Genomic DNA, 19,419 nt, shown 5'->3' on the forward strand with positions numbered 1-19,419 from the left:
TGGCGAATCCTTCACCTCGCGCCTTCATGCTTTAAACTCGAACCGATTCCTTTCAACCTTTTGTGCCACTCAAGACCACCATCGTCAGGACATCTCATCTCTCGTCAAGTCTTTCATGGTTTCCATTAGATTTCTCCGACCTCGGCGACTTTCGCAAGCACTGTCGGGAACTTCAAACGCCTACTCTCTCTTTCACGCCCGCTTCACTCTCCGAGCACTTCGTCACTCCTCTGGCGACTGCCCTTCGCCGCAACCCGATTCTTCACCATCCTGTCAGCCTCATTCTGTCGTCTCATCGATCTGTTCGATGGTGTGCGATGCTCATCACAAGCATGCCCATGTGAGAGTGCGGCCTCCGCACCTCAGTCTTAACATAGATTGTGATTCTCTGACTCATGAGCAGGCCATTACCGTCGTTGCCTCTCTGGCCAATGAGGCTGGTTCGATGGTGGCGTTGAGTTTCTTCTACTGGGCTATCGGGACTGATAAATTTAGGCACTTTATGAGGCTTTATATAGTTTGTGCCACGTCGTTGATTGGTAATGGTAACTTGGAGAGGGCCAATGAAGTGATGCAGCGTATGGTCAAAAGCTTTGCTGAGATTGGGAGGTTAAAGGAGGCTATTAATATGGTACTTGAAATGCAGAATCAGGGTCTGGTGCCCACTACCCGCTTGATGAATTTTGTCATGGAGGTCGCCATTGAAAGGGGTTTTCTCGACTCTGCAGAGAACGTGTTTGATTGTTTGTATGAGAGAGGGGTTTTTCCTGATCCTAACAGTTACAAGGTGATGGTCATTGCTTACTGTCGAATGGGGAGTATCCTTGAGGCAGATACTTGGTTGAGTAAACTGATTGGTAGAGATTTCATTGTTGATAATGCTACTCTTACCTTGATCACCAACTCATTTTGTGAGAAGGGGTTTATGACTCGAGCTATCTGGTATTTCCGGAAGATGGTTGATATGGGTTTGACGCCGAATGTGTTAAATTATACCTCACTGATCAATGGGTTATGCAAGAAAGGCAGCATTAAGCAAGGATTCGAGCTCCTGGAGGAAATGGTTAGAAAAGGTTGGAAGCCAAATGTGTATACTCATACGGCGTTGATTGATGGTCTCTGCAAGAAAGGTTGGAGTGATAAGGCATTTAGACTCTTCCTTAAGCTAGTCCGGAGTGAAAATTATAAACCGAACGTGTATACATACACTGCCATGATCAGTTGCTATTGCAGAGAAAACAAGATGAACCGTGCAGAGATGTTATTCAGCAGAATGCAAGAACAGGGACTGATTCCTAACACCAATACATACACGACTCTCATCGATGGCCATTGTAAAGGTGGGGATTTCGAAAGAGCATATGAGTTGATGGGCATAATGACAGATGTGGGCTTCAGCCCTAACATCTGTACGTACAATGTGCTTATTGATGGTCTTTGTAAGAGGGGTAGGTTTGAAGAGGCTTGTAAAATGCTGAAAAAATCTTTCCGAAGTGGATTGGAAGCTGATCTCTTCACATATAGTATACTCATAAACGAGCAGTGCAAGAGGGCGAGAATTGAGCAAGCCCTAGCACTTCTAAGCAGGATGATTAAACTTTCTGTGCAACCTGATATACAAACATACACCATTATGATTTCTGCCTTGTGTAAGCAAAAGAGAATGAAAGAAAGCGAAAAGATTTTCGAAGAAGCAATCAGGCTTGGCTTAGTTCCTACCAAAGAAACCTACACATCCATGATTGGTGGATTCTTTAGGGATGGGAATGCCAACTTAGCAATAAAATTTTTCCACAGGATGAGTGACCATGGATGTCTCCCTGATAGTATCACTTACTGCGCTTTGATCAGCGGACTTTGCAAAGAGTCCAGGTTGAATGAGGCTCGTCGACTATATGACTTGATGATAGACAAGGGACTTTCCCCATGCGAGGTTACTCGACTGACGTTGGCCTATGAATACTGCAAAAAAGATGAATCTGCTAATGCATTGCTGATTTTGGAGAGATTAGAAAATAAACTTTGGATCCGAACTGTGAATACATTAGTGAGGAAGCTTTGCAGTGAGAAAAAGGTGGGAATGGCAGCACTGTTCTTTCATAAATTAACCGACAAGGAAACCAGAGTGGATCGTGTAACATTAGCTGCATTTATGACTGCTTGTTACGAAAGCAACAAATATGCTCTTCTTTCAGATCTGACCAAAAGGATCCATGAAGGAAATGGCTGCCACTCACAACTTAGTTGATGGATCATCATAATTGCAAAGTTGATCAACAGAAAGTGCAGAGATGGCCTAGTGAGAATTTTGAAACTTTTGTACATTTTATTATTTGGTGTTGTACAGCTTTAGTAATGAATTCGAACATGATCTAAGCCTGATTTAATTGAAAAAAATGTAAAGAAAATTTGAAGGTTACACCTCAGAAAATTATATGCCTATTATTTCAGTAACTGATTAGACCTCCGTGTCTAGGTCAGAAAAGGCGATTTCCTTATGAAGTGATTTCTCAATGATCAGTTTTCATATGAACATGTCATTTTCATATTGAATCAGCTTAGCTTACATGGCTGAATTAGGACCCTTCATTTTGAAGTTCTGTGACTTATGAGTGCATGACTTGTTTAAGAAATTTCAAATGATAAAAGAATGGAAATTATGTTACTTGGTGCTGGGAAGTATTTTTTCATCCCTGAGACAGATCTTCCTTACTAATATGGTTCTCTTTTTGCATAATTTTCGCAAATGGAATTTAATCATGTCATGGCAAGAAAGCAATGTTTCGTATTTCAGTCAAATTGTTGGACTTATTATCGTCCGTATTTCTCTTTTAGAATTTAGAAGAGATGAGGGGCATTTATAGGTGCAGTGTCGCCATCCTAATCTGGTGATTACTGATCAATCTTAATTGATATTGGAAATTGTTTCACATTATGATAGCACTTTGGATAAGTTTCTTCGAGTTTACCTTTCACTTGTTATGCTGTTTAAATCTAAGCATGAAATGGCACTTAGTATAACTTTCTTCCAAGTTCACCTTTACCATTAGAATGGCATGCTCATCTATTGACAGTGTTTCAGGATCTGGTTCTTTTCTTGCAATACGTTCAGCATCTTTCAAATTGATTTCTCAAGATCTAGATTGTCCCTGCTGAATCTGGAAGATATTAATCTTACCTGTCATTTGCTTGTCCTTAGGCATGCATGTGTCTCTCATACATGAAGACCAGAGGACTTGACAAAACCCCTGGTCACACTGGTACTTGCATAATCAGTTTCTCAGTTCGCTCATGCTGTTTTCATTTGACCAGTTTTGAGTTACTTATCTTAGGTACTCACATTGAGATGGGAGAAAACAAAAGATGGTGACACACGTATTGGATGGGTTTTCCGTGCAATTCCAAAGAACCTGGAGCAGAGCTTGATTCTATTAATGGAGCAAGAAGTGTCAGACAACTGTATGAGCTTACAAGTACAAACTACCGCAGAAAATAATCCCGTGCATGTTAGTAACATTTTTTGAAGTTTTTGTTTCCACTGGTACTTAATGTTTTTAAGCTTGCAAGTTACAATGCTACATACGTACTGCAGATTATGGTAGGTTTTATCGGATGAAAAAGCTGATTTTTTTTTTTTAAGTAAGAGCTAGGAGTTAACTAATGGATGCTTGACAGGTGCCTACAATTGTGGGGTAGCAAAGCAGCAGGTGCCTTAAAGTATTACTTTCTCCATCACTGCGAATTATCGCCCTCTATATTTGGAATAGCAATTTGTATGCTTTTTAGTTATTCTGAGCAGAGGCGTAGCACATCCCTCTTGTTTGCTGTTGACAACATGTAGATTATAGACTAGTAACTGACATGTTGAACCTAGTTCTCCTCCTCTCTCCTGCTCTTACCTTTTATGGAGTGTGAGCTATGACTGAGTGGTAATGTGGAAATCAATGAGATGATAAGCAACTTGGTTGAATTTAATATTTGACAGAAGACTTGGTTTTGTGTGAGCTATGACTGAGTGTGAGCTATGACTGAGTGGTACAACCTATTCTATCAACTTCTGCTAAGAAGCAAATGACCTTATGCACAAGAGACATTGAAGTTTTGTTGAACAGATTTATTTTTCTATTTTGACCGGCAGTTTTGGGGCTTAAAGTCAACCCTGTTAAATGAATTTGACTAGCACAAGATTCCTTGGAAGATCAAGCAGTTGCTGATGTTTTGGGTTGTAAACTTGGATATTTTCCTATAGGAGGGATCGCTACAATGATTCGTGCTTTTAGTAGTAAATTTATTGTGCTATAATATGATCATTGTCTTATAAATGAACCTCTTTGTCAAACGAAAGAAGGGAATTGGGTTTAACTTCTTTTGGTACAAGAAAAGCAATCTGCACAATAAAAAATTGCAAAGAAATCCATTTCTAAACAATAAGTAAGAATGTAAAAAATTCAAAGGAAGTTTAAAACCTAGACCTCTGGGAAGCTATATTCTCTCCGTAACAGATTAGACCTCTGTTCCATGGTCAGAAAAGGTGCTGTATTTGATGATGTGACTTCTTGCTGGTTTTTTGTATGGAAGCATCATTTTGACATTGAATTAGCTTTATTTACATGGCCAAATTTGGACCCTTGACCCCTCAATTCATAGTTCCGGACTTACGTGTGTGCTACTTGTGTAAGAAGTTTCAAATGACATAAGGTTGGATGTTATGCGAATTTATGCTAGGAAGTATTATTTTATCCCTGGGACAGATCGTCCTTGCTAATGTGGCTCTCTTTTTGAGTAATTGTTGAAAAAGGAACTCAATGTCGTGGCTAGATAGCTAAGTTTAGTATTTCAATCACAGTTTTGGTTTTTTGTCCCTCTATTTCTTCTAGAAATTGAAGAGACAAACATGTATTTATAGTTGCAGTGGCACTGTTCTAAATGAGATAATTTCTTGATAAATCTTCTTAGATATAGAAATTTTTTCACAATAGGGAACCACTTAGGATAAGTTTCATCCAGTTCACCTTTCACGTGATTTGCTGTTTAAGTCTAAGCGTGAAAGGGCCCTTAGCGTCATTTCTTCTGGTTCACCTTTCACCATAGGAATGGCTTGTTCATAAATTTAACAGTGTCTCAGAATCTGGTTGTTTTGTTGCAATACCTTCAACATTTGATTTCTCAAGATGTAGATCTCCTTTCTTGGTGAACCTAAAGATATCACCTTTATGTGTCATTTGCTTGTCCCTTGGCATGCACATGTCTCATATGTATGAAGATTAAAGGACTTGAAAAATCAATGGTCATAGCAGAACTTGCGTAGTCTGTTTTTTGATTCACTCATGCTATTTTTTGTTTGATCAGTTTTGAGTTATCTGTTTTATGTCAGGTGGTCATGTCAAAGTGGGAAAGAACAAAAGATGGTGACGCATATATTAGATGGTTCTCCTGCTTCTAACTCTGAAGGACCTGGAGCAGAGGCTGATCCTATTAATGGAGCAAAAACTGCCAGAGAACTGTATGAGCTTGCAAATACAAAGTACTGTAGAAGATACTGGGTACCTGTTAGTAATGTTTTTTGAAGTGTTTATTTCCACTAGTACTTCACGTGTTTTAAGCTTGCAAATTGCCAAGGCTGCGTATGCACTGTGATTATGTTAAGAGTATATGGGATAAGAAGCTGAAATTTGTTGATAAATGAGGGCTGAGTCATCATTTGCATGCTTAATTCAATGGTTTGGCTGAGAAAGGAGATCTTGACCTTTGTCCTCCTTCCTTGCAACCCCAAATAGACTGAGCTAATGAAGGGACATATGACGACCTAAACAATGGGGTTTACAAGTGCAGGTGCGGATGCAGCAGGTGCATTATGAAGCAGTACTTTCTCCATCACTGTGAATTGTCGCTAACTCCATATCTCAAAAGACACCTAGTATGCTTTTTGATCATTCTCATTAGAGTGTAGCACATCCCTCTTGTTTACTGTAGACAGCATGTAGATTGTAGACTAGCTACTGACTTGTTGAACATAGTTCCCCTCCTCACCTTTGCAGATAATGTTTATTGGAATGTGGCGTATGACAGGGTGATAATGTTGAAACCAATGAGGTGGCTCTAGCAAAAAGGAGATAAAAAGGGGCGACAATATTTTGGAGGCGAACTAGCAAGGATATTGTGCTGTACAATGTAAGTGATTCTAATGTCTTAGGACCCAAGCATTTTCTTGGTCTGAATTTCGTTTTGTCTGTTTTCTTTTTCTCTCCAGCATTAGATTTTTTTTCTTTGGCACATAATAAGCATTAGACTGATTTGTAAGAACTAGCTAAGAAACATCTAATGAACTAGCTGAACTTGGAAGCATGGTTTTAACGATGGATTCTACAAATACTTGCCTTTTGGATTTGCACCATCTATCATATTGTGCCTTATTAATCCCAGAAAAGAGGCATATAGATTAAATTGTTTTCTTCAAGTTAGTTGTTCTTCTCAAAATGATTACTATTTTTATTAAATGGAAGTTTTTGTGGCCCTGCAATCTAATTTGGTGGTAGGTACCCCATTTCTTGGTGTGGTTGTTCCTCTAACTTGTAGCCTCGGCAATGCTTTGCATCCTTTCGTGTCCTTAAGGTGTCTGTAGTTTGTTTGATAACTGCAATTTCCTTATACGTGATGCTGTCCGAGCCATGAAGGCACTTGGGGAGCTCAAGCATTTTCTTGGCGGAAGAGAACAGGACCAAGACAACCAATGCTTGACACTTTTATGCATGGGCCTATACCTGCCCTGTCCTATAGAAACTAGTAAACCAGGCCCAGAATTTTGAATGAGCTATTAGGGAAGGAAGGCCGTCGCTAATCCACATCTTTAGGGACGACCCCTTTAGCCGTCCCCAAAAGGCTCCGCGATGGGCTTCACATAGCGGCCGTCGCTTCTCCTTTAGCAGTGAACGAACAGGCAACGACGGCCTACGGTCACCTTGCCCTTGCTCGTTATCATTAGGGGGCGGGTTTTTGGGCTTTTAGCGGTGGTTTTGCCCGTTGCCTGTTGTTCTTTTGTTAGCGATGAAAAGCAACTTGATTGTCTTTAAGGCTCCGATTTATTTCACGGAAAATAACTTCCAGGAAAATGTTTTCCTGAATTTTCTGATTTTTTTTGGGTGTTTGATTTGCAGAAAATAAGCTGATCAAGGAAAATATTTTTTACCCATGAAAAAAACACATTGAAAGTGGGAAAATGTTTTCATCTTTTTGATAAGAGGAAAACATTTTCCCTTATATTTGCTCCCTCCAATCTTTCACATTAATTTTCTTTTTGAATGCTTTTGTAATTTTTTTTTTATCTTTCTTGTATTTTTCTTTTATTTTTTTTTCTCTTTTTTACTTCCTCCGGCGGTTGTTGGCCTCGCCTAAGGCTAGCGTGAGCCTCGACCTCGGTGGCCTCGAGTAAGAGAGGCTCACCTCACCAGTGGTCGATCATCGGCTGCCGTCGCTGTCGGCGACTAGTTGATAAAGAATTAAAGAAGAAAGAAGAAAAAAAAAAGCAGAGATTTTTTTTAAAAAAAATGTAAGATTAATTGAAAAAATCATAAATAAAAATTATAAATTTTTTTGATTTTTTTAAAAAATAGAAAAATTATCCACATTAGTGATGGCTATGCCACGTCGGATGATTGGGTTTATGTTAGCAATTTCCTATCAAAAGACGACGTAGAAAATCAAATTAGACTTTTCTTATCAAACAACGGAAAATATTTTCCAAGTCATTTTGAGGTCTCAACCAAACATAATATAATATAGCCATTTTCCTGGAAATTGACTTTTTGGAAAATATTTTCTAGAAACAGCTCATTTTCTGTGAAATAAACGAGGCCTAAATATATGACATGTTTGAGTTTTGCTCTAAAGAAAATAATCTTATCTATGCCATTTTCGCATCCGTTGAAAAGCACATTCTGATTGTTGCACTCCATTGTTGTGAATCAGATGGTTTATCTTGTACTCGAGCAGAGGAAAGCATTCTTCATGTCACATCATTCTCTACAACATGCTTTTGATGATGTATGAAGATATCTGGGGGTGATCCCTTTTGTTCCCCTAGAAGTAAGAAAGAACGCGAATAAATTCTTTTCGTGTTAACGATAACTGTAGAAGGCAAGTAACACCTTTCTCGATCTATCCTATCCGAACTAGTAACCAAGAAAAGGATCATTTACCATGTTTCCTGATTGTGTCGACTGAAGGAAGTGATGCAGGAGCATCATGTTGATGGGACGATTCTCAAGCCCATCTTAGATTTTGTTGGACACAAAACTCTATTTGATCTAAGATCTAATTTGCGGAAACATGCTCAATTCATTACTTGTATCATTGATCAGAACGAGTATATCACGAGGACATGCCGTAATTGTCACAAGTTAGATGCCTCTTTGCGATCTCGAAAGTTCCTTCATGTTGAACGCGATTCAATAATGAGGAGAAGCGAATGTTGTTGTTATTTTTCTGTTTCTTGAAAGCGACAGCACGATACTGAAAGATGGGGAGAGCGTATGTTTTTTACGTCTCTTGAAGAGATGTGACTTTTCGTTTGAATTAGTAGATAATTGCTAGTGGACGGGTGTGATGGCCCCGTATAGGTGCACACCGGAAGACCCATGGACCTACATCTCCCACTCGCCCATGTAGGGCAAACAGCTCCCACATACCCACGGAGGACGAACAACTCTCACTCATCTACAGAGGACCAAGCATAACTTTCTTTATCTTTGCAAAGTTCATATTGACAAATAACTCGTGCGACCAGCATATATCGAGACCTTGTTGTCATATATCCGTTGGGAGTATATGACAACTCATAATGGACATAATCAAAGGTGAATTTTTGTATGCCGTACCCTAGATCGATCAGTGGCATATGTATCTCTCTGGATCTCATTTATAGTATGATACGTTAAATTCACAGTTATGATCACACTAAATGATTATAAGCGATCGGTCCGTGAATGTAATCCATAATGTGACTTGAAAACTCTAAATCGATCTTCCTCCTTCATTAAACCTCTCAATCTCGGTTCAGCTTGTTTTTCTAGAAATGTCTCTTTAGATCGAATCAATTTAATGACCATAGACAACATTATAATATAGCGAACGCTAAATAGAAATCTCGAGAATAATGAAGAGTCATGAGAGTACCAAAATGAGGAATTCTTATCCCCGAGAGTTTCATACGACTTAGAAAAGTTGAGATCTAAACTTTTGCATACTTTCATTGGTTGATTCATGCATACATAATATGAAATACATATTATGGTATTTTCTCCTTCTCATGGAGCGTGTGTTTTTCTATTTTAATATCGTACGGATGATAGTTTAGACACACTCAATGTCTAGCTTGAGTTCACGTAACAACTCCAGCCAAGAGTTTCCATCAGAACTCTCATCTAGTAATAAAGACAAATAAAGTGAAATATGTGTGTTATTTCACTTTCGGACATTATAAATATTAAGTCCTCATGTTAACATTCTGTTAAGGCGGCATAAGTATTTTAAGTTTGAGCTCTCAATTATCACCTAGACAATAAGCTTAAAAGTGCATCATCTCTATTTATCACACAGTAAATAGAGGCGATTACCCATGTGAGTGGGCTAATCTTTCATATGTCCGACATACCTTCTCAATATAATGTGCCAAGCATTAACATGCATAAATATCAAATAGACTTATAGATGTCCATATTGATAAACAACATCATCAATCGTGAACATTTAAGGGAAAATACGGATATTCAATACATCAATGTCTACGCAGTCCTAAAGTCTTTATATGAGTAAGAAAAATATCTCTAGGAATCGGCTTTGCCATAGTATTTGCTATTTTATGCGTAAATATATACCGTAGGTTCACATCCTTTCGTGCTACCATGTCCTTAACATAGTTATACTTAATGCCTGTGTGTTTGGTCTTGCTATGGAACTTGAGATCCTTAGTGTAAGTTATTGCTACTTGATTATCACAATAAACATTTACGGAATTTGCAGCATCTCTAGTAACACCTAAACGATCCATAAATCTTATAAGCCAAACACCCTCTTGTGCTGCCGCTAATAATTCTACGAACTCGGGTTCTATTATAGACAAGACTATACACTATTATTTTTTATTGCTCCACAATATAGCGTCATTATTCAATAAGAATACATTTCGAGAAGTTGATTTGTCAGCATTAGTATAGCTTTCAAGGTGCAGATCACTTCCTTGATATGTCAATGAGTGATCAACAGTTGCTTTCGGATACCTCAAGATTCTTTTAATGGCAATTCAATGTGTTAGACCTAGGTTGCATTGGTATCTACCGATCAATCCAATTGCATAACAAATATCAGGTCTGGTACACATTATAACATACATGAGACTTCCAAGTGTATTGGCATATGGAACGTTTTTCATTTGCTCTTGTTCATGTGGAGTTTTAGGACACATTTTACGGCTCAAATCTTCACATTTTGCAATATGAGTATCAATGGGTTTGCAATATTGCATACGAAATTGTTCAAGAACTTTATTAATGTCCATCTCTTGCAAAAGAGAACAACTTTTTCGAACGATCTCTCGAAATCTTAACTCCGAAAATGTATGTAGCTTCATTCATATCTTTCATTTCAAAATTAGAAGATAGCCAACTTTTGATTGTATTGACAAGCTCCATTTTGCTTTCGGCAATCAGTATATCATCGACATATAATGATAAATTACAAAATGACCTTTGTACCTTTTGAAATACATGCAATTATCTTCATTAATTATGTCAAAATCATATGCCACTATGGCATTATGAAAGCGTATATCGATATCAAAAGTCGATATACTTTATATTCTTGGCCTTTGGCAACAAACCCAATAGATTGCTCCATATAAATTTCTTCTTCTAATTCTCGATTGAGAAAAGTAGTCTTTGCATCCATTTGATGTAACTCTAGATCCAAACTGGCTACTATTACCAAGATAAGACGAATCGAAGTAAATCTCACCACGGGAGAAAAAGTTTCCTCATAGTCAATTCCTTCCCGTTGGTTGTATCCTTTCGCAACAAGGCAAGCCTTATACCTTTCAATTGAGCCATCAGATTTTTGCTCTATTTTGAGAACTCACTTGTTCCCAATAGCCTTACATCCTTTTGAGAGATCAACAAATTCTTAAACTTGGTTTGACTTTATGGACTTCATTTCCTCTTTCATCGCGTATCTCCATTTTTCCTTATCGGGACGAGATAGAGTCTCATTTACATTCTTTAGCTCATCCTCTTTTAGTGGAGCGATCATAAAAGCTTCTCCTTCAATCTCAAAGTGTTAATGGGGAATACTTTTGCGACTTGTTTGTTGAGGAGAAGATTGTACTAAGGGTATTTCAATCTCCATTACGCTCCCACTCGGACCGGATAATGGCATCATTTTATCAAGTGATTGCAATTGAGACCGGTTCGTACTCAACTCTCTATTTCTCACATTGCTCTCACTTGGATCGTTATATCCAACTGTCCCATTGTCCCGATATGAGGTCTCAAATAAGGAATAATCTTCACTTACTTCGCCCTTTCTTGCAAAATTCATTCTCTAATAATGTGACATCTCGTGATTTAAATTTAGTCATACTTCTGCTTTCTTACTTGCCGATGAACACATACCTTTTTTTAGTGTTTTGAGTATCCTATGAAGATACTCTTTTTCCCTCTTGATCCTAATTTTTCATATTTATGAGTGGATTCAAGAATATAAGCAGCACAACCTCAAGGTTTAAGGAAGTTCAAATCAGGTTTTCGACTTGTCCACAATTTATATAAGATGGAAGGGATCGATTTGGAAGGCACATGGTTAAGCACATATGCATCGATCAATAAAGCATCGCCCCAAAAAGCGATTGGTAAATTAGCTTGCGCCATCATAGACCTAACCATTTCAAGTAAGGTTATGTTTCTTCTCTTAGCTACTCCATTTTGTTTAGGAGAATATGGAATGGATAACTATCTGAATCTCCGAACTGCAGACGGATACTACGGACCTCGGTCGGATCTCAATGCTTTTATTTTCTTGTCTAATTGATTTTCCACTATGGTCATAAATTTCTTGAAGCAACTTAATGCTTTCGATTTATGAGAAATCGGATAGACATATCCAAATCGAGTATAATCGTCAATAAATATGATGAAATGAACATTACCGTGCCTTGCTTTCACATTTATTGGACCATAGATGTATGTATGGATTAGTTACAAACGAAATTTAGCTTTTGTGCCATTTTCAAATGGCTTTCACGTGGTTTTCCTAGCTAGCAATGCTCACAAACATGCAAGTCGACTTTTTCAATATTGCTTAATAAGCCATCTTTGGCTAATCTATTCATTCTCTGTTGGCCAATATGATCAAGCCTAGCATGCCAAATATTCACATCATTCTCACTAGAATTGAAAGATGTAAATAGGAAATAACAAACATTCACATTAGTGTTTTCAATATCTATCATAATAAAGCCATCAACAAAATAACTCGAACCATAGAAAGTTGTACCTAACAACAAATCCACATCATTACCATGGAAATTCATACAAAAATCAAGTTTGACTAACATCGACACGGAGATAAAATTTCGACGAATCTTTGAAGCATACGGGACATCGTGCATGAATAAAGTGCGTCCATTGCGCATGATTAGTTGGCAGGTGCCAATTCCTTTAACTTCCACTTTGGAATTATTATCTACATAAATCCACTTCACTCCACGTGGAATTCGTTGAAACTCCACAAAAATACTTTTGTCTCTAGTTACATGGTCTATGGTGCCCGAGTCTACAGTCCGCAAAGGATGAGATTCAGTTAAAAATACAGAATTTGATACATAACTAACACTTTTTAAGTGTATAAAGGGTTTATACCTTTTCGGCTTGCCACGGGCCCCGAGCAAAGTGACCCTTAATGCCACAATTATAACATTTTATCATTGAAATGCTTTTCTTCATGGGACGCTTCCCTTTTTCATGCTTATCAAACTTCGATTTCTTGCCGGATGGTTCCACTCCTTTACTTGTCCTCTTTATGAACCCGCCAAGACGCTTGCGCTTGGAACTCGAAGCTCTATGTGAGCCGGATCCAGCAAAATACATATCAGATCGTATCTTAGCCGAAAGGAGACGTTTTTCCTCCAACTCCAAGTGGCGCACAGCATCCTTGAAGGTCTTGACATTCTCATTGTGGGTCAGGTTAACTTTCATGTGCTCCCAACTATGGGGTAAAGAGCGAATCACCGCCTACACTTGTTGTTCATTAGATAATGTGTGACCTGCATCTTTCAGCTCACTAATAATGTTCGGCATTTTTCTCAAATGTTGTCTCATATTATACCCATGTGGCATCTTATGTGTCGAATCTAATTGTAATTTGCCTCAGTTTAGTGATAGAGGTCTGTCCAAATCTAGCATTTAATGCGTCCCACATATCTTTTGCATTCTCATGCTGTTTGAACTTTGGCATGATATTATTATCTATGCTGCTTAACAACATAATACCAACAGTTAAGTTCTTTTTCTTTCAAGAAACGAAAGCTTCCTTATCCCTCCTATGTTGTGCAGTAGTTCCATTCTCTGGCTCGATCATGATCATGTTAAGAGCTTTCAATGTCTCCAGCTCTTCCAGCACATCTTGGATTTTCACATTCAAGATCTCATAATTTTCATCGTTTAACTGCTCGCCCTTGTTGAGCTTAGCCACGATATTCTTTAAAGCCGTTGCCATTATATCTGAATATGAGGCAATTTAGACATTATGCACGAATAATTAAAGTCCATTTGAATGCAATGAATGCATCATATTCATGCATCTTAATTATATTGACATATAGTTTCATAAAAGATCATAGAACCAATAGTTCACTAAGTTTCCCATTATCATCTAGGAATTCTAATATGAAACTAACATCAATACAATCATCCAACTGTGTTCATCATAAAGTTACTAAAACTTATACATACTCCCACTCAAATTTATAACAAAGATATGTATAATACATTGCAATAAATAATCAAATGCCATCATTGTTCAAATAAGAACATTTAATAATTATAATATCCTCAAAGAACATCAATTTAACAAAAATAAGTTCATTAAAAGCCTCATATACATACATAGGAATAAAACTATTATAGAAATGAATTTAAAGATAATCTCGTGTTATCACCCTATCGTTGGTTTCAACATTGACCGATGTGACTTCCTTTGTACAAGGAAGAGAATCTTCAAGGTGTCTTGGAGGATTTTTGATTAAATTAGGAACCCATATTAGTTCCTTTGGAAAACCCCTATGAGAACCCTTAGTTTTATGTTAGGGTGCGTTCTGACCGCATCAAGACCCGTTCATACCAAGCAATGACATCTTCGTCGCTCCGACCTTTATGAACTTGTGCAAGAAATGTAGCACGAACTTCTTGTATGTGATGTAATCAAGCCATGTGCGAGTGATCAATCCATGCCATTCCTTAGGCATGGAGTTCCTTATTGCATAAAATGCATCATCCGGGGTCACTTTATGTCCATTCCAAATGATCTCTTGGATCATATTGTTGACCATTTTTATATGAGTTATAATGTCACATACATTATCCCATCGATAATGGTCCAATCGTTCAATCTTTTCATCAAGGGCTTGTCTTTGCTCGGGTCTTTTAGGTCTTGAAGTCGTTTTTACACCTCGCTTCTTCCACACATCCTTAGGGCCTGGCTTTGATGTCATTGTTCTTGTAATGAATGCGGAACAAAATGGATTACTAAAATCCATCAAACATTTAATTATTACGAACATATTGTAATTAAGGACAGGTAAATCAAGGTATCAAACAAGCCTCTATAGATTGACCGAATTTTTTTATGGTCAACGGTCAATAGTCAACTATTAATGGGTCAACGGGTCGGGTTGGATCTCAAGTCGGATCCTAGACCAAGCCAAAGGCTGGTCACGGATCGGGTTAGACTTAAATAGGATTGGATCTTGAATATCCTAAACTGAATTTAGGAAAAGTTAAAAACAAGGTTAGAATTATCTTAAATCGAAATAGGGATAGGCTAAATTGGGTTCGGGATAAGAGAAAACCAATTTCCAGATGGCTAACACGCGCCATGCAGATGGGCATGTGAGGCCCACGCGCCGGACCCCTCTTGCGTGTGCGAGTTGCTCCGGCGGCCTCCGGTGACGAGCTCCCCCTCAAATTTCTCGTCTCGTCGATATGAACACAGTGGTATATACAAAAATAACTTTTGTTGAATGAAAAATGACGAAAAAAGGGACGACACGTCGCGGCCTCGAGGAAGTCCGCCTGTGGTGGTGCGTGGCGCTCGTGCGACTATTGTCGACATTGCCTCGTGACGGGCAACCACTCGAAACGATCGTCTTGACGAGCCCGTTCCGACTATGTATTCAAAAACTATTTTCGTTTCATAGAACATAAACAATAACTCACGAACAATAACGATGCAATTAGGGTTATTTTCTCTAAAAAATACGAAATTATCGGGAAAACGACCAGGAAACAAGGAATTATGTTCTGCTACCAATGTTGGATATGAAACTCTATTCGATCTAAGATCTAATTTGCAAAAACTTGCCCAATTCATATCTTGTATCCTTCGATCGAACGAGTATATCACGAGGATATACCATAATTCTCACAGGTTAGATACCTCTTTTTGATCTAGAGAGTTCCTTCATGTCGAACGCGATTCAACATTGAAGAGGAGAGAATGTCGTCGTCATTTTTCTATTTCTTGAAAACGAGAGACTAATATAGAAAGATGGGGAGAGCATATGTTTTTGACGTCTCTTGAAAAGACGTGACTTTTTGTTTGAATTAGCAGATTATTGCTAGTGGACGGGTGTGATTGCCCGCATGGGCGCACACCGTAAGACCCATGGACCTACAAATCTGATCTATCAATTGATCCCGCTCTATCATTATTCATCTAAGCAAAATCAAATTTTAGCACAACTTGTTCAATGGCTCCAGTGTTGAAGTTGTCCATTTTATGTTTGCCAATTAACTACCCGATTGTCGATTTATAATACTAGTCGTCCACTTCGAGGTCGCTAATTGACTATCTAGCAGCAAGAGATTGTTTGGATCGATTGTAGTCACTGTCGGTTGATCTTCCAAGTTGGCTATTAGGTTTCCAAGGCTAGTGGACTAATTTGGAAGGTCTAGTTTTATTTACTATGCATTGGTCCTAGTTAAATGCATTTAGTTCTATTTATCATGCATTTAATAGTATTGTGGGTTTCGAGTCTTAAGTTTTATGAGTCTTAAGTGTAATTTCAATTTCTGTGAGTCATAAAAGTGTGACAATGTAACTGTCACGAAATCATTACTAGAGTCAATATGGTTTTATAGAATTCTTAGAGTCGGTTTTGTTTAGAGTCTTTCGATAAATAAAGGTGTAATATAATTCATAGGAAAAAAATTGAATTTGATGAATATATGTGATTTTTCTCAAGTAAGCAAATTTCCATCTTTGGTTTTTTATCCAAATTTAATGGTGGAGAGAAAGTTCTTTATCCTTGAATAGCGGTGTGATCCTTTATACATAGGTGGTGAATTTTATCTGTCTCTAAGTCATTTATTCTTTATAGGTGGCTTGTTCTTTTTTGCGTTGGTAGTGAACTTCATAACCTTGAGTTCTTTTATCCTTTGTTGGTACCATGCTCTTTTATGCCTTTGTGGTGAACATCATCCATCCCAACCTTATTATCCCTCATATAAGGTCCACTAAACCCTTTCATTAACCATTTCCATTAAATACGGTAAAAGGACAACTGGAGTGATAATATTTGTGTAGGTGCTAACTTTGTACCGATATTTTCTTTTGGATCACTTAAGTGCCAATTTTTTTAAAAAATGATTATTTCTATGCCAATTCCGAAGAGCCTTGCCAAAATTTTATGTGGCAATTTTTTATTAATTATCTAATCCTACGTGGCTCGTCAAAGATCCTAGTCAGCTTTCAAAGCACAAGCGGTGTCATTTATCCAATGTCTCTCATATAAGAACCCTACAATCATTCAATTTGTAGAAAAGCCTCAATTGGAAGCTCTATCGACGATTGAATCCAAATCCACACTCTAATTCTGCTTGCCCTCAAAATTATAAGGAGGTCGCAGCCAAATTCAATATGATGGTTCGACCCTCTCTTCCATTGGTTTGCTCAATGTATGAATTTGTACGGTTTGTAGCCTTGTTTCGGGGGATGATGGATAGATATATAATGTAGTTGCCCAAATCTCCATGTTTATCTCATTTAGTTGCTCATATATAATGTATTTGGAGGCGTAGAGTTCAAATGCTTTTTCCTATTCTTTTCTTTTTGATGGAGGGCAAGAGCTCGCAAATAGAGGGCAACGGTTTTAGTAGTGGCTCTAATTTGTTCCGACGAAGCAAAGAAGAAGTTGTGTGTTACTTTTTTTTGGGTTTCCGAGTCCAAGAATAACATCTAGGACTGAGTCCTAGCGGAAGGTTCCAAGGAAGCATCCGTCATAGAGAAGGCTCGAAGTGCAACTATTTCAAATGGATCAATGCGAAAATTTCCGATCGAGCGAGAGAGGTGATATTGGAACTACTTGAAGGACGACGTCAACCTCTACCTATGTTAATAGATGAGTTGGGGGATATCGGCTCAATGCAAGCTGAAATGAAGGGTTTAGCTTCTTTGTCCAACCATTTGAAGAAGGAAGTTTCAAGAATGAAATTTAAAAGAAAGTTTCATTGAGCGGTCATTGTGATGTTATTATCTTGTACAGCCTATTTCATGATCAAATATAATGTTAGCGATGAGAAGAAATTTCTTAGTCTACAATAGTTGATGTTTGTGGAATATGTACTTGTACTAGGTGATTTGTAACTATCGTTCTATTTGTGGTTTGTTGTAAATTTTGAATGGAGCAGGAGGGTGGTTCTCTAGTTGGTTTGCTGCAAATTTTGAATGGAGCAAGAGGGTTGTTACAATATATGGTTGGAAATGAAAGGTTGGAGTTGGAATTCATTGGTTTTGAGCATTTACAAGTTGTTTTGCTGAGTTAACTATTATGAATCTTGATTTGCTTAGTTTTTGTTAGAGAAGCTTAGTTTGCTGCAATGTTTGATGGTTTGATGGTATTGGCTTGTTGCAAATTTTGCTGCAAATCATCACCAAATGAAGAAGTTTTAACAATTTCCTGGAGTGACTATTAGTGCTGTAAGTTGTAAATGATGATGGTTTGAGTGTCAAGATCTTTCGAAAGTAATCACCTAAGTACCATAAGTTGTAAAATGTGATTACTTAAGTGCTATAAGTTATAAAAAGTGATCACTCGTCGTCCAAAACTTTTTAAAAATAAAAATTTTGGTTTCAAAAAATTTCTTTTATTGCAACTTCAGAAAGTTGCTACACCGGTAGCATGAAAGCGTAGTAGCTACTGCTGGTGTGCAATAAGCCTTGCACCGATAGCTTTAAAAAGCTGCTATACCACCATAAGTACCAGCTTCAGCAAGCTGCTACACCCTGCATAAGCACCAACCAGACCTTGTCCATTTAAAACAACCATCCTTCAAATAGCACACAATACCACCAACTTAGTAATGCGGGAGCATCGGGCTTTGTTGATCGATTCTCAAGCTCAATTTTGAACTCGTCGATTGATCCGACTTAATCCTTGTTCCTACATGAAAAGGTTGCTTTGGTTACAATTTGTTTCTATGAATCATGCCGAAATGAAGATTATCGACTAGCATTGTTGATAATAAAGTGTTGTTCGTTTCACTTACAAATAAGATTGTTGATTCATTAGATTGATTGTTGATTTCATAACGATTTACCAGATTGATTGCTTAGTAGATTGATTGCTAATTTCATGGTGATTCACGAGATTGATTGCTTAGCATATTGAATGCAGATTTCATGGCAATTCACTGAATTGATTGCTTAGCAAATTGATTGCTGATTCCACGGGATATACTCTTGTTGGATACCTAATTAGTTGCTGATTTGATGTCAAATCAAAGACAGATCAATGGGAGGCTAATTGGAGTCATTTCTTTTGCATTTAATAGATCTTTTAAGATTTTTATTAGCTTTATAAGGCTGGTGAACAAAACTTGTGTCTTTTATTTCCTTTTGTGCTTTGTCTTAGTCCATTTATTAATTGAGGAGTCTCCTCCATTGTAAAGACATCACATGAGATTGAATGAATGATAATTCAGTATCATGAGTTGAATCGTTAAGTGCTCGGTTTCTTTATCCTTGGAGAATTGATTACTTCCTGGTGCTGAGCCAAAAGCTTTTTAGTCTCGATTGATGGTTATCCTTTAGATCGTAATGGTGAGCTTCTATCCAATCCCGACCTTTTTCCTTGGTCAATGGTGCATGCTTTATGCT

At 37.8% G+C, this 19,419-nt stretch overlaps 1 protein-coding gene across 2 annotated transcripts; it reads left to right on the forward strand.

Annotated features, from left to right (window-relative positions):
* On the forward strand, positions 1-7,065 carry LOC115727080 (pentatricopeptide repeat-containing protein At4g19890-like). 2 transcript variants are annotated; one of them, XM_048276171.1, is made up of 5 exons: positions 1-2,299; positions 3,333-3,506; positions 5,375-5,549; positions 6,070-6,171; positions 6,675-7,065. In XM_048276171.1, exon 1 carries the CDS (start codon positions 116-118, stop codon positions 2,246-2,248), a length of 2,133 nt encoding a protein of 710 aa, XP_048132128.1. In that variant the 5' UTR covers positions 1-115; the 3' UTR covers positions 2,249-2,299; positions 3,333-3,506; positions 5,375-5,549; positions 6,070-6,171; positions 6,675-7,065. The 2 variants fall into 2 exon arrangements, with proteins under 2 accessions (XP_048132128.1, XP_030513097.1); XM_030657237.2 differs by lacking the exons at positions 6,070-6,171; positions 6,675-7,065 and having other exon boundaries at positions 5,375-5,623.
* The last annotated feature ends 12,354 nt before the right edge of the window (positions 7,066-19,419 follow it).

The sequence above is a fragment of the Rhodamnia argentea genome, chromosome 3, assembly GCF_020921035.1.
Source record: "Rhodamnia argentea isolate NSW1041297 chromosome 3, ASM2092103v1, whole genome shotgun sequence".
NCBI classification, from domain to species: Eukaryota; Viridiplantae; Streptophyta; class Magnoliopsida; order Myrtales; family Myrtaceae; genus Rhodamnia; species Rhodamnia argentea.